This window comes from Crocodylus porosus, unplaced genomic scaffold, assembly GCF_001723895.1.
Source record: "Crocodylus porosus isolate Cpor-Errol unplaced genomic scaffold, CroPor_comp1, whole genome shotgun sequence".
NCBI classification, from domain to species: Eukaryota; Metazoa; Chordata; order Crocodylia; family Crocodylidae; genus Crocodylus; species Crocodylus porosus.
In genome coordinates, this window is record NW_017728916.1 from 21,286,060 (window position 1) to 21,299,611 (window position 13,552).

General features: G+C 39.6%; 1 protein-coding gene across 4 annotated transcripts in view; it reads right to left on the bottom strand.

The window, feature by feature from the left end:
- Positions 1 to 7,935: 7,935 nt before the first annotated feature.
- The window catches only part of DACH2 (dachshund family transcription factor 2), a 553,736-nt gene continuing 548,119 nt past the window's right edge, over positions 7,936 to 13,552 (bottom strand). For all 4 annotated transcript variants that reach the window (XM_019536472.1, XM_019536475.1, XM_019536474.1 and 1 more), the window contains one exon: positions 7,936 to 8,797. In XM_019536472.1, coding sequence (XP_019392017.1) covers positions 8,760 to 8,797 — 38 coding nt within the window. In that variant the 3' untranslated portion in view covers positions 7,936 to 8,759. The remainder of the gene's footprint in view (positions 8,798 to 13,552) is intronic.

The following is a 13,552-nucleotide window of genomic DNA, read 5'->3' on the forward strand; positions in this document are numbered from 1 at the left end:
TGCTGCCATCACTGCTGCCTCCAAGGTCACCCAGCTGGGCAGTGGTGGCAGTGTAGAGGATGACAGTGCAGTCTAGGTGTGGGCTTCAGGCTGCTGCAGCAGGAAAGTGGTGGAGGGGACATGCACACAGACACACAACTGCAGCATGCATGTGGCCAGACATGCAGCCTAGTGACATGTAGAGCAGTGCCCAGCAGGTAAGTCTAGGGTGGGAGGGGCAGATTGAGGCCCCCATGGTGAGGGAAAGAGTGGGGCAGGGACAGAGTCTGGGCTGAATGTGGCACCAGGGCCAGGACTGGAGCAGGTCATGAAATGGAGCCACGGGCAGCTCATCCAGGGATGCAGGGTGGGATGGTTGGCTCCCCATCACTGTGTGCATCCCCAAGGTAGGCATGGGGGTGGGCTGTACACCCAGATTTGTGTGCAGGATGGAAGTAGGCTGCCTGCTGTGAACTGGCACTCTGTGCCCTGCTCCTGGGGCAACAGCAGCAGGGTGCAGAGCCCCAGTCCACAGTGGGCAGCCCACACTTCCCCCTTCACAAATCTGGGGGGCACATGTCCCCCTATGCCTTCCCCAGTGGTGCATGCAGCATGGGGAACTGCACCCCCCATGCCCCTGGATGAGCTTCCCATGGCCCCATGACCCACCCCAGCCCTGGGGCCCCATTCACCCCAGCCCCTGCCCCTGCTTCACTCTCTCCTTCACCATGGGAGCCTCAATCTGCACCCCCAGCCCCTTCCCTCTCCGCCCCCAGAAGACTTACCAGCTGGGCTCTGTCTGTCTGTGTGCTTGCCCTTCACTCCCAAGCCACAGTCCCTGCAACCCTGCTGCTGCCCCTAACTCCTGACCCACAGTACCCCACATCCTGCCAGGGTGTGCAGGGACCACCCCCTTCCCTGGGTTCCAAACCCCACAAACACCCACAGCACCCCACACTTTCACAAATCACCCCCCCACACACACCCCACACCACCCCAACCATACAAAGTACCTGCATAATTTTGAGTTTTTAGTTCTGCAATTAATATCATGATTAACTGTGACTAGTTTTTTTAAATTGCGCAACTAATTGCGATCAAATTTTTTCAATGTTTGACAGTCCTAGTATATTCCTAATGGCAGATACTGACATGTACACAGGGCACCAGAGACAATGCAGTTTGTTGTACTAATAAAGAGAGAGTTTTTCTGAATGCTTGCAATTCAAAATGTTGTCAGGAACATTCACCATAAGCTCTAGGGCTACTTACAGACTTGAACCCGGCCCCCCCCAAGGCACTTTACTTTCAGCTCAGCATGCCCCACACTAAGCACAGCACATGCCCAGGAGAGACATCATGTTGTTTGACCCGACTTGCCCAATGTCCATATAGATCATGCATTTCAGTGGGGTTTCTGGCAGGTTTATCTAACAGCTGAGCCAGGAAGCCCCACTGAAGTGCCCAATCTCTACAGATGCTGGGGAACCAGGTCAAACTGATGGACTTCTTCTGGTAAAGCTCAGTTTTTTCCTCACCCCCCACATCTATCAGCACCCTAAGGTGATAAACTAAATGTAGTTAAGTAAACATTAGGGAAACTCTTTCAGGCAACTGAAGATATCATAAGCAGAGAGAAATAGTAAGCCATGTCAGCCTGGAGTCAGGCAGAAGTCAATGTAGGGGTGCACCTTATAGACCAGGCTTGTCCAACATATGGCCTGTGGTCCGCCATGCAGCCATCCAAGCTGTTTTCTGAGGCCTGAGGTGCTGTGACGGGAAACAAAAGTAAACACTGCACTTTTGTTTCCTGGGGGGTGATGTGATACTGCTTCCTGTGAGGTCTTTGAATATGGCTTGCTGGCCCACTGGGTGATAAAAAGTTCATGATCCAGCCCCACATTCAAAAAGGTTGGACACCCCTGTTATAGACTAACTGAATCAGAAGCTAAAATATTCATAGTTTCCTGTTTGGGAAACGTATACAGAAATGTGTTTAGTATATGCCATTTACAGAACTACTTGGCTCACTGGAGTGGTGCGAAGTTAAGCAGATAAGTCTGTTTTTGCAGTTTTTATATGCATCTCTGATTCAGTTTGCCTATAAAGTACACTTTACCTTGCATTCTGCCTAAGATACCATGACTAGCATGTTCTGAAAGCCTAGATTGTGTAATGTAATTTTTTTTGCAGATACCCAGCCATGCTGTATTTCAGTGGAACGAAATGCTGCTGCTGAACTTTAAGGCACTTTACAGTGAGTCTCACTAGGCTTCACTCGCTATCCAAAATTTCACTCTTTTAAGCATAGCTGTGGTCCTGTTTAGGTAGGACTTTGTCAAATGAAAACCCACAGAGAAAAAAGCAATGCATACCTTCAGGCAGAGCTCTTCCAAAGCATCTATATAAACATATTTAATCACTGAAAAGAACAATAATGTTAATAGAAAGATGACAGAAGGGAGTTATGAAATGTAAGATTCCAGAATCAGCATTTTTATAGGATGCAATCTATGGCAATTAGCTAGACTTCCTATTTCTTCATTACTTCAGTATATCAACTTTTTACAAAAGAAAGTGTTAGTTACAAGCTGGCTTATTAGACTGAGTAGAGACATAAAAAGGTCTGTCTCTTGATTTGCCAATATTTATCAGGAGTTAGCTAATAAGGACTTAACAACAGATTCCTTCTCTGAAGCTTATCAATTCCCTAAATCTTATTTGCCAGTACTTTGACATTTAAAGCTATTCTTGGAAGGGCAAATTAGAAATCAATCAAGTGCTCAACAACCTAATATCAGGGCTGAACAAAGAAATGTTGATCACCCTTTGAGGATAAAAATGCTAAGTCGTCTTTATTTAGGGCAAAGAAAATGCAAAAATGCCAAGTTCTCAAAGATATTTGTTAATACTCCAGCATTCAACTTTTCATATGGATCTGTGTATAAATCTATGAGAAAGTTTATGATGAGCTAAGGTTTAAGAGATAATAGACCTAGTAATCCCAATGTTTAGCCCCTCTAATGAGTGATAAAATATTCCCAGAAGCTAGATATGAAGGTGTTTCTTTTCCTTTCTAGCAACAAGATCAACATAAATAGCTTCCAGTAAAAGCATAAACTGAAATGTTCAGCATCCTTGAGACCGGCCACTGAGGATAACCCAGTATCTTTGCTAGTATACCTTAAGAGTTTTGGGGCCTACAAGCAGGAGCAGGTGGGTATCCTTGTGCTCAGGGTTATGCCATGCTGCTGCTGCAATTTAAATGTGCTCAAAGAGAACTGGATGCATCTAACATGAGATGTTTACTGCAGAGTTGCCTAATTTGCTCTGCAGTAAAGTGTCACTGGTCTACATGAGTGGCACTATTAGGCTGGAGTAAACAAATTAACTCTACCATAGGATAGTACTTCCCAACACAAATACTATTCTACAGTGGAGTTATTTAATCTGCTGCAAGGCACATTTAAATTATGACTGGGGCTGGCTGGGGCACAAGAGTGCTACAGTGCAGAGCTGCCTGCTGGCTACCCCTGTGCTCTAGCACACTCGTGCCCCAGTCAGTCCTGGTCACAATCTCTGCAGTATGTTGAGCTGAGCAGGAGCAGCCCCAGGCTGGCAGGCTGATTCCCCTGGATCCCTTGCCAGCCAGGGCTGCTCCAACCTGGCTCAGTGTGCTGTAGTGCTGGGTGCACATGTAAACACTGTGCTCAGGGGCAATAAATTTTGGTGCAAACTGCATTGGAGTTTATTGTGTTGCATTAATATTCCCATGTAAATGCACCCACTGTCAAGGTTGTTAGTGTTGTTTTAGTGCTGTCAAATAATAACACAAAAATACCCTTGTAAGAATACACAATGACAATGTTGGTGGACACCTTTATTATAGGGGATCATGGGCTTCTGAGCACTCCTCATTGAAAGTTTTTGCAGTTCTGCACATAATTTCATTTGGGAAGGGATTTCTAAGCTGGCACATGTTTTCAGACTCATGAATTAAAGACAGTAATAGCTCAGGGTAGAACTTCTTACCTTTTTACATTTACCTGTAACCATTTGTGTCAACAATTAAAGTCACTTGGACATTTATGCCCGAACCAGAAGGGTAAATCTGGTGGCCGGTTGGAAGGTAATTATAGATGGTTTTGAGCATTACATTGAACATTGGAATGTGAGAATAGGGGCATGCTACAAATTATTTGGTACCATCTACCTCTTTGGGATCCAACTGGGGGAACCCTTAGCAGGGGAGATACCAGAAAGCAGAGATATCAGAACCCTATTTTAGACCTGATCCTTCCATGGAACATTTACCTTTGTGAACACATAGCTCAGTGGGAATGGAGATATTATTTTCCTTCTGCTGCCTTGTCCTGAGGGTGAGAAGGAAATTCAGAAAGGTAGTGCTGATACTGCTCAGTTCATGTTGTTCTTGCCATCCAGGGCTCTTGAAAGTCATGTACCTACAGGTTTAGACTCCTCTAATCTCCTGGGTCAAACTTCCCTTCTAAAATGGGAACAGGGAAATTCGGTAGAGATACTTCCATGAGAAGGATTTCTCTTCAGAGATTGCAGATATCCTCAGCAGTAGCAGGAACACTGGGCATTTATATGCATATTTGCACCGCAGCGCCAGGCACTTCTAAAAGCACCCGGTGCTGTGGTGCATGCAGTTGTATAAGCAGTGAAATGTGCATCAGCACTGAGAAAATGGTGGCAGAGCACTTTTGAAGTAAAACACATCAAAGTGTTTTAGTTCAAAAGTGTACCACTGCCATTTTCTGCATGCTGACATGCATTTTGCCACTTGTACAACTGCATGTGATGCAGCGCAGTGCATATCAGCTCTGATTAATTGAGTCTGCTCCAATGCACTGGATCTCCAGTGCATCCTGGCACAAAAATGTACATGTGTAAATGCCCACTGTGATAACATTGGCTTAGTCCTATTGCTTTCTATTTCTAAGCAGAGCATACTTATTACATAGGACATTTGAAGAGGTTTCTGCTTGTTAGTAAAAAATCAAGATGCTTTATAACTTTCCAAAAAGGGTTTTAATTCAGTTATTTTAACAGCTACCTCAGGTAATCATATGCCAGTTCGCAAACCCATTACTACTTCATTCTGTAATGAAGGTGCCACTCAAAAGCCTGTCCCTTTTCCTGGGAGTTTACTTACAAGTCTTGCCTTTTATCCCTGAAATTCCTCAGTTCTTTTCCTGTCTTGGAGGATAAGAAACAGAATCAGCCCTCCAGAGGCATTGCTGTTTGTGAGGACTATGGACTGATTCCACGGTTTGCATGCAATTTGATGGCCTCCATTTGTACTAAAATCAAAGCAAGCAGGACATTAGGCCTCTTTATTTTGGATGCTGCTTGTCCTATTAATCAACTGCCCCAACTATTTCTGTTGCAGAAGAAAGAGGGGACTATATCAAACCCAACTACTAGTAAATAGTTTTCCTTTGTTTTCTTCTGGTCTTCTAAAAAAATAATTATTTTAAGTGTTACTTGTATCAATGGTAGCTAAGTATTTCCTGGATGGTTTAAAATATATTCAAACTGTTCTAATTAATAGTAACTCATTATAACATTCAATAGTTTTTAAACTCTTTCATTTTTTTCCAGAAACAAGAGTCTGGATCGTAGTCCCAAACAAATTAGGTCTGAAAGGCATTTTAGGCTGCACAATTTTAGGAATGAATCTGAATTTGATTCTGGCATAGCAATTTGATCCTAGATGAGCATATTTTTTAGAATTCTATAGAATCTCACACATGGATAGTATCTATTTCAGTAGTATGGCATAAATACTGGGATAATTATTTTCTGACTTATGTGTAGCGTCAATTCTCAATAACCAGGTATAGAGTTAGAGTTCATATGTTGCAGTGCTTAAGTCACAGGCACGATTATTTTTTATTATGGGTAGAGTGGTTAGTCCAACTTCATGTACCCTGCTTCTGATATAGTTTAATGTACTTATGCTTTTTTAATCATATAGAAAGATGTTTCTTACAGATGTTGGAATTAAAATGCTCCAACTTTGCTGTGCATCAGCACTGAGGAAAAAAAAACTAAGCAATACTATAAAAAGGAAAATATTCAAAGATAGAAAGCCAGACAGCACTACTGTGCTTATCCATTTCAGTTGCCTGCATAATAACATAGGCACAAGCTATTAGGCTTCCTTGAATTAATTCGTGTTAAAACCAAATTGTAACTTTTCAAAAAGTCCAGTAATTTTTTTCTGCATATGAAGGTGTATTTTCAAAATCAGCGAGTGTCTATTACCCAAGCGTTGTATTAGAGAAAAAATATCCTAGAGAAAATAAACAACTGCATTCAAACACTTATATTTCTAGAACATACAGCTGAAACATTAACTTTGCCCATTTAAATTTGTCACCATTATTAACAGGCACATTGAGAGAAGCATGTGATTACTAGGCATATAAGGGTACATGAGAATCAATACAGCAATTGCTAAGAAAAAGCCAACATTTGCTAAGAGTTATCCACAAGGTGTTTCAGATCCTGCACTGAAGTGTAATGAAATGAAAAAGCGGCTGCTCCTTTTCATAGCGTTAGCACCTCTGAAAGCCCTTGGATCATCTTTGGATACAAAGAACAAATGTTACTTTAATAAAATATCTATATTTAAAATCAACTGAAGAGACTTTAATTTCACTTTTATGTGCTTTTAACTAGTTAATTTTAACATGTTATATGTATAGTTGTATATATGTATATTTAGTCCTCACATGCAGCACCACTGACTTATTCTATTAGGAAATCTCCTCTTTGTATTTTGAACCCATGTTGGAAATTATATCATCATGTATGTACTAAGGAGAAAGAACCTCCTCTTTCTTCAAGGCTCCCTCTGTTTGGGTCATAACCTTTGTACTTCCTCCATGTTAGAAGCCAGCATGTATTAGGAGTGGTGTGGGTGTTGGAGAAAAAGAGACTAAAAGAGTAACGCCATTGAATTTATATAAGGCAACATGTTTGCTCTTTAATCACCCAGGCTGTGTGAGAAATTTCAATTGCTGTCTATTTTGTTTTTATTTTACTCTCTGTTCCTGGCGACTGTGAAACAAAACTTTTATTTACTTTTTGAGGGTCTTTTCCTTCCATGTTCTGTGGATAATGACAATTTTTGATGTCTATAATAAGAGACTGCTCATGATAACAGTCTTTAACAAGGACCTGTGAAACCAAGTATCTTCCTTCCTTTTGGTCAGTGACCAAATTCATCACTAGAGTGTTAACTTGGTGGAACTGGATCTGCCATACCAGTAGTGAATTAGAGCCATAAACCCAAATACTCAACTGGCAAAAATGAGATTAGTTATATTAGATTCCACAGAAACTATGAAGCTTTTCTGCTTCCTACTAGCTGAGAAGTGAGGCCAATGTCTTCAACGGAATCCCACTGAACATCCATCACACTCTTTCAAAAACAGTGCAAGGGTTTTCTGTTGAAGTACTAACAGCATGATAATTTCTCTTACAAGCAAAGTTTGGCTGAGCAGAATCCTGGCTCCACAGTGTTTTCAATATGGGGAAGCAAAGACCAGACTAGGAAGAGAACGTGAGACCTCTGACAGTGCACAGCATAATCAAGAAGCCATGCCTGATATTTACCTCATCACTTTTTAAAGTCTTCTGAAGTTGGTGTTTCTCTAACAGAATAATACATCTAGGCTTAAAAGTGGAAACTGAACAATCAACTGATTCATTCCACGTGATCAATGCATTGTCTAATTACCTGTTTAAACAGAAAAATGACTTTAGCAATTTTCCAGGTTTGTGGGGAAAATTCTGTGTGCGAGTGAGAATTTTTTGTGCCCCCGTTATTAATTTTTAAAAAATATTTAATAGTATAAAATATCGTTTTTCATTAACCTAGTAACTGTGAGTATCCATATGCAAAAAAATCTAAAAGATTTCCAAAGTCAAACAAAAAGTTTTTAATACTGTATTCTTAGCAAGAACATTTTAACAAAGAATGTGTACTTTAACTTAATATGGTACAACAGAGAAACCATACTTAAAAGTTTTCATTGTCTAACACTACTGCATATTCATTTTTTCATCTTAAAAGACCAAAAGCCAAGCTGAACTGAGCATAAAAAAGCATCAATTATAATCCTCATATTACATCAGCTATTAGGGTTTAGCTCACACTCTTTAATTGGTCATCTAATGAAAGGACGATTTTTACATCATTGTTTTAAAAAATGTACACACATTTCTCTTCAAAACGTAATATATATGGAGTATCAGCTTAGTAAACAAAGCTTAATTTATAAACACAATTGAAACAGCTCCATGTTGGACAGTTTCAGTGATAAACTGGACTTGTAAGATGTACAGCCAGTGAGGACCTTTGTGGCTTAAAATCGTTGTGCCATTGCTATACAGTAATCGCTACCTCCTTAAAAAAAATTAGTTCTTTTTTGGGGAATAATTCCTGTATGTGCTTAAAAATACTAAAACTTCTTTCTATCTTCTGGGACCTAAAAATGATCTGTTGCAACAGGCTTGGTTTGGTATGGTAAGCTTGTAAAAAGTCTCAATATTTCTTAATGACAATACGGCAGTTTTCGATGCAGCAACAGTAAATTGCTTGAAATTGTCCTTCAAGTTTCATGCTACAAATCCTTTTCTTCATACAGCACTGAAGGCATCAAAGGTTGGTAGGGACATTTTTCATGAACTATATAGTCTTCAGATAGTGATCATAATACATTTTTCAACAATAGGAGTTTCCTTCAGTACATAATAGTAGGTTTGATGTATGTTCTGTTTTCTGGGAAAAAAAAAAAAGAAGTTAATTACAAAATTATCTATATATTTTACAACTGAACCTCTTAGGGTTGGTTTGGAGTTTTTTGGGGGAGTGGGGGGGGGGTGGTTGAATTATCTGGTTAATTATCTGTTAAATTATCTGATTTGCAACTGACCTGCGGTATATCTACACTATCTCCACAGCTGATCCCAAAACTTACTGAGAAGTAAACCTCTGCTTGCATGCTGAAAAATGCAGTGTAATGACATTTTTGGCACATGCCCAGGGTCCCTCTTAGGCTTTCTGTCCCAGATGTGCCTCTAAGCTTGATGCACGGCACAACTAGCACTGCTCTAATGGTGACGGCAAAACCTTTTTTTGGTATGTGTTGCACATAGGGTGGGAGGGTGTGTGCAGAGCTTGGTTCCAAGTGGTGGTCTTGGGATCACAATGGAGGCAATATAGACATACGGATATACCACAGGGCAAGTGAGTGTCTTATCTCTGAAAAAGAGGCAATCAGATACTTGTAAGGAACTAGAAAATTAAAATCTCATTTACGTCAGAAGTTAGTTTAGTGTCTTAACAATCTTTCATGCTAAAAGTATCTCAGGAATATAATTATGAATAAACAAATGCAACATTAAATATTTAAAATGATTACTGCTGTGACCCATCTGGTAGTGAGTTTGACTTCTGTTAACCTTTCCAGCCTTTTCTTCAGTTGTAGAATTTATCTTCTACAACTTCATCCATGATCCAACAATACCCCTTTACATATGTACACTCACTGCTCAGCTCCATATACTCAAATCTAGAGAACCTTATTAGCTGCTTCATATTTTTGAACTTTTCTGTTCAACCACCTCCCTGGTTCAAGGGTCGTTCTCCCCACTGACTTGTTTGTTGGGGTGGCTATCAGCATCTGAGAACCATATAATAACTCTCCCTGAACTAGATTAATCGTCTCTAATTTTTAGCACTCAAGGTCAACTATTAAACTAAACGGACAGTATTTTTAACCCTAAACTTAGATGTTCAACCTATAGCCAAAATCTTGCATTGAGTTATATTCCATAGAGCTGTAGTACACTGCAAGGAGTGTTTGTCAGGGAAAGCGTTGGTTCTGCATATTTAAAAAAGAACAAAACAATAGTCCTCTTCTCCCCTCCAATTCCTGTATGACTAACCCCTTCCTAGTGTCTTAAACTGTGGTCTAGATTTTCATCTCAGAATTATACTAGTTTTATGGTTTTATAACTCTACTGAAATCTGCCACACTAGCACCTGGAGGTGCTCGTAGTGAGACTCAAATATGCATAGTGCTGCAGTTCAGAAAGAACAGAAAAGCTACATTCTCTTTCTGAATAATTTTTTTAAGATCCAGTTTCCCATTAATTCTTCTCTCCATGACCTATTTAAAAACATTTTGTTTCAGAACATAGGTCATGATGTACTGCATGGAGTATTCAGAGTAATATAGAAATAAGTGCAGCTGACTTGTGCAAAATATAGTTATTACATACCTGAAACCACTTGCAGAACAATACATTTAATTTTTTGTGGGGTTTTTAGATAAACATTTTTAAATCAACATGGTAATAATAGTTAATCAGTATCTCTATTCCTTAGAAAAAATGCTCTTTTAACCCGAAAAAAACTCTTTTAATTTTTTTTTTAATTTAAGGAGACAAATAGGAGTTTACTTATATATTTAATAAAAATATAATCAGATACAAATGTGAAGTCCTTTCATATAATCAACTTTAAGCCAAAGGAAAAAAAAAACCTTTTAGGATGTTCATAAAAAGCCAAAGCTAATATGAATCCATATTTCTGTTCACTCTACAATGAATTAAGATTTCATACAGTTAAACCCACTAGTACTGATTTTGAAGATGGTAGCAAAATGATAATCTTAAGCAGCATTTTGTATAATGTTGACATCTATCCCATTACTGTTTTACATATGCCAATACTGAATACTCATAAGGAAAGAACCAGTATTGACCTGCTAACTGACACTGATCCTTGGAGCAATCTCAAAGTTTGCCACATTTCAATTTCAAAATGCATTTCAGCTATAATATGAGTGATTTATCATTTAGGAGTAGCTGTCAAAGTAACCTCCTAGATAAAACAAAAACATCTGGAACCATAAACAGAGGAGAGCAGTAGCTGAATTTTAATCCAAATTCGACATGCTCACTTCATTAGCAACAGGAAACAGCTAATTAGTAATTGAATGTTTCATGTTTTTAAAGAGGGCTCATACTCTCCAAACAGAGATGATTTAATATGTATTTTGGATATAAACAAGAATAAAGATCAGGAAGAGCCAGGGACAAAGCATCTCTAGAGGAATGTTTGGGAGCCTGGGAACCTCAAAAGGAGTGACAAAAATGACATTTGGGGCTCTCTGACTGAGTAAATTTATTATCTTAAGATTTATACAGGCAAATGTTAAGCTTTGGGAGTATGGAAGTAGAAATGCAAATCTTGTGGAGTTTTTTTTTAAACAGATGCCCAGTAACTCCTCTAACCAAAGAATGGAGATTATTTATCCCATTTTACTATTGTTCATCCTTACTAAAAGGTATTTGTATGGGCTAACTAATATCATATATTAATTGGTCCAATTTCCTTTGACAATCATAGAAACTCCTTCAAAAAGCCCTCGCATTGCAATCCAAAAGTCTTAACTGCTAATTATTGTAGGGTTTTTTTTTATGTAATTCAGTGACACAACAGCTCTAGAACCTGTATTCAGGTAACTTCTTTATTAGGCACCAGGGCCCAGAACTTGAAAGTATTTATGGATTTAATTTCCATCAGAAACAAGTAGCTTTGAGGATCTAAAGCCAAAAGCCAGATTTACAAAAGTATTAAGTGCCAATGGGATTTATAAAAGAGCCTAACTGAGTACGACCCTCAAAAGAAATTGCACTTAGAATATGAGTAACCTGTTAATTGCACCATAAAATAGTAACTCTGCCACACACTCAGGGAATTAATGGTACAACAATATGAGAAACTAGCTACAAAATTGTTCAGTGAAACAGTTGAAACATTTTGGTGATCAGTTTCCATCATGCCTTAAATTGAACTTGTGGTGGAGTAACCCCTCCAGGGGACCCAATATTGGCTGCATGGCAGCGTTTGGTTGACAGCTACATGGTGCAGCCCTGCATGGGACTGCACTTCCTGGCATAGAGCCAGGAGTCCATCAGTAATGAAACCCTGCAGTGATTTTCCCTGTGCTTGGAGCAGGAAGCCAATTAACTGAGCCAGGGTACCAGGTTTGGTAAGCCCTGGGTCCCCTGACGCAGTACTGTTTGCTTTGCCCCAGTGCTCCTGAGGGAACTGCAGGGCAAAGCAAACACCCTGTTAGGTTGCAATGGGCCATGAGACTTCCTCCAGTCTGGCATCGGAGTGTGCCTTCCTCCACAGCTCCCGAGAGAGCTCCAGGGCCAGACATTCAACCAGCCAGACTTGCCTGTGCTCAGCTGGGCTAATGTATACGGAGGAGATTTATGCTCCTCTGGGCAGGAAGCTTGCTAACCCCAATTGGGCTACACAGTTCTTGTTAAAATAAAGGCAAGAGTCCTTGATTCCAACAATCGTGTATCCTGCCATTCATATGTAGTATCAAGGATCAGATCTCATTGGGACATTATTTTAACATTTGTCAGGGGCCTTGCAATGGGAATTATCACTTAACTTAGTTTTTAAAATATCATTGGGCATCTAAATACTTCTGCATATCTGATTTAAGCTGTACATATTGAGAGAGAAAGAGCACATTCATAGTGGCTGCATAAGTCGGTTTGCATTTATATATGGGGAGAAAAGGAGGTTAAGAATTTATTTTTTAGCAAACACAGGGTACAAGTTACCTTGTCAAACATGTCACTTTGGGGATAACTAATGGATATGAAAATACTCAAAAAAGGGGCTCTTACTATTAAGAAAGAGAAAGAAAGAAAGAATATCTTTGACAGTTACTTTCAACTTTTGAAAAAGCTTTGGAAAAAAAATGGTGGTCCAAAACATTTGGTTCTGAACATTTCAGGCAGTTCCCCACATTTACTTATACGTATGGAAGGGAAGGAAAATGGGGAGGCTATGTGGCTTTCTATATAGGTATAAGATCACTTCAGGGCATTAGTCAACGTAAACAAAAGGTCTAGGCATCGCTTAAGGCCCACTCTGAGACTTACATTATTGTTATTATTGTTTTTATTATTGTTTTTGCATGTGGACAAAGAGCTTCCATTGGTCCTCTGCACAGTGCTATATTTCACCTTAATGAATGGCTACAACAGCACCTGAACATTACCTTTAGTGAAGGAACCCAAGATAAAAGGCACTACTAAAGACTAAATATCTTTACACAGGATAGCACTCTTCACAATAAAAAAAAATCTGCTTTTTCAGGACGTCTCCAATGGAAAATAGTGAAGTCCAGTGATATTTAATGGTACCAGCTGCTGCTCAGTGTTGAAGGTGATGTCACTTACCTGACTTAAAATGATTTACCTAAAGCACTTTAGGTGAGGCTCAGTTCTGTAGACATACTAAATGTTATATATTTCTTGATTTTATCTGTGATAAATGTAACATTCTGTACAAGCAGGATGAACTAGCGCTCCTGGTTGCACTAAACGACTACGACTTAGTGGGGCTGACGGAAACCTGGTGGGATCCATCCCACGACTGGGCGGTACATATTGAGGGCTATAGATTGTACAGAAAGGACAGAGTGGGGAAAAGGGG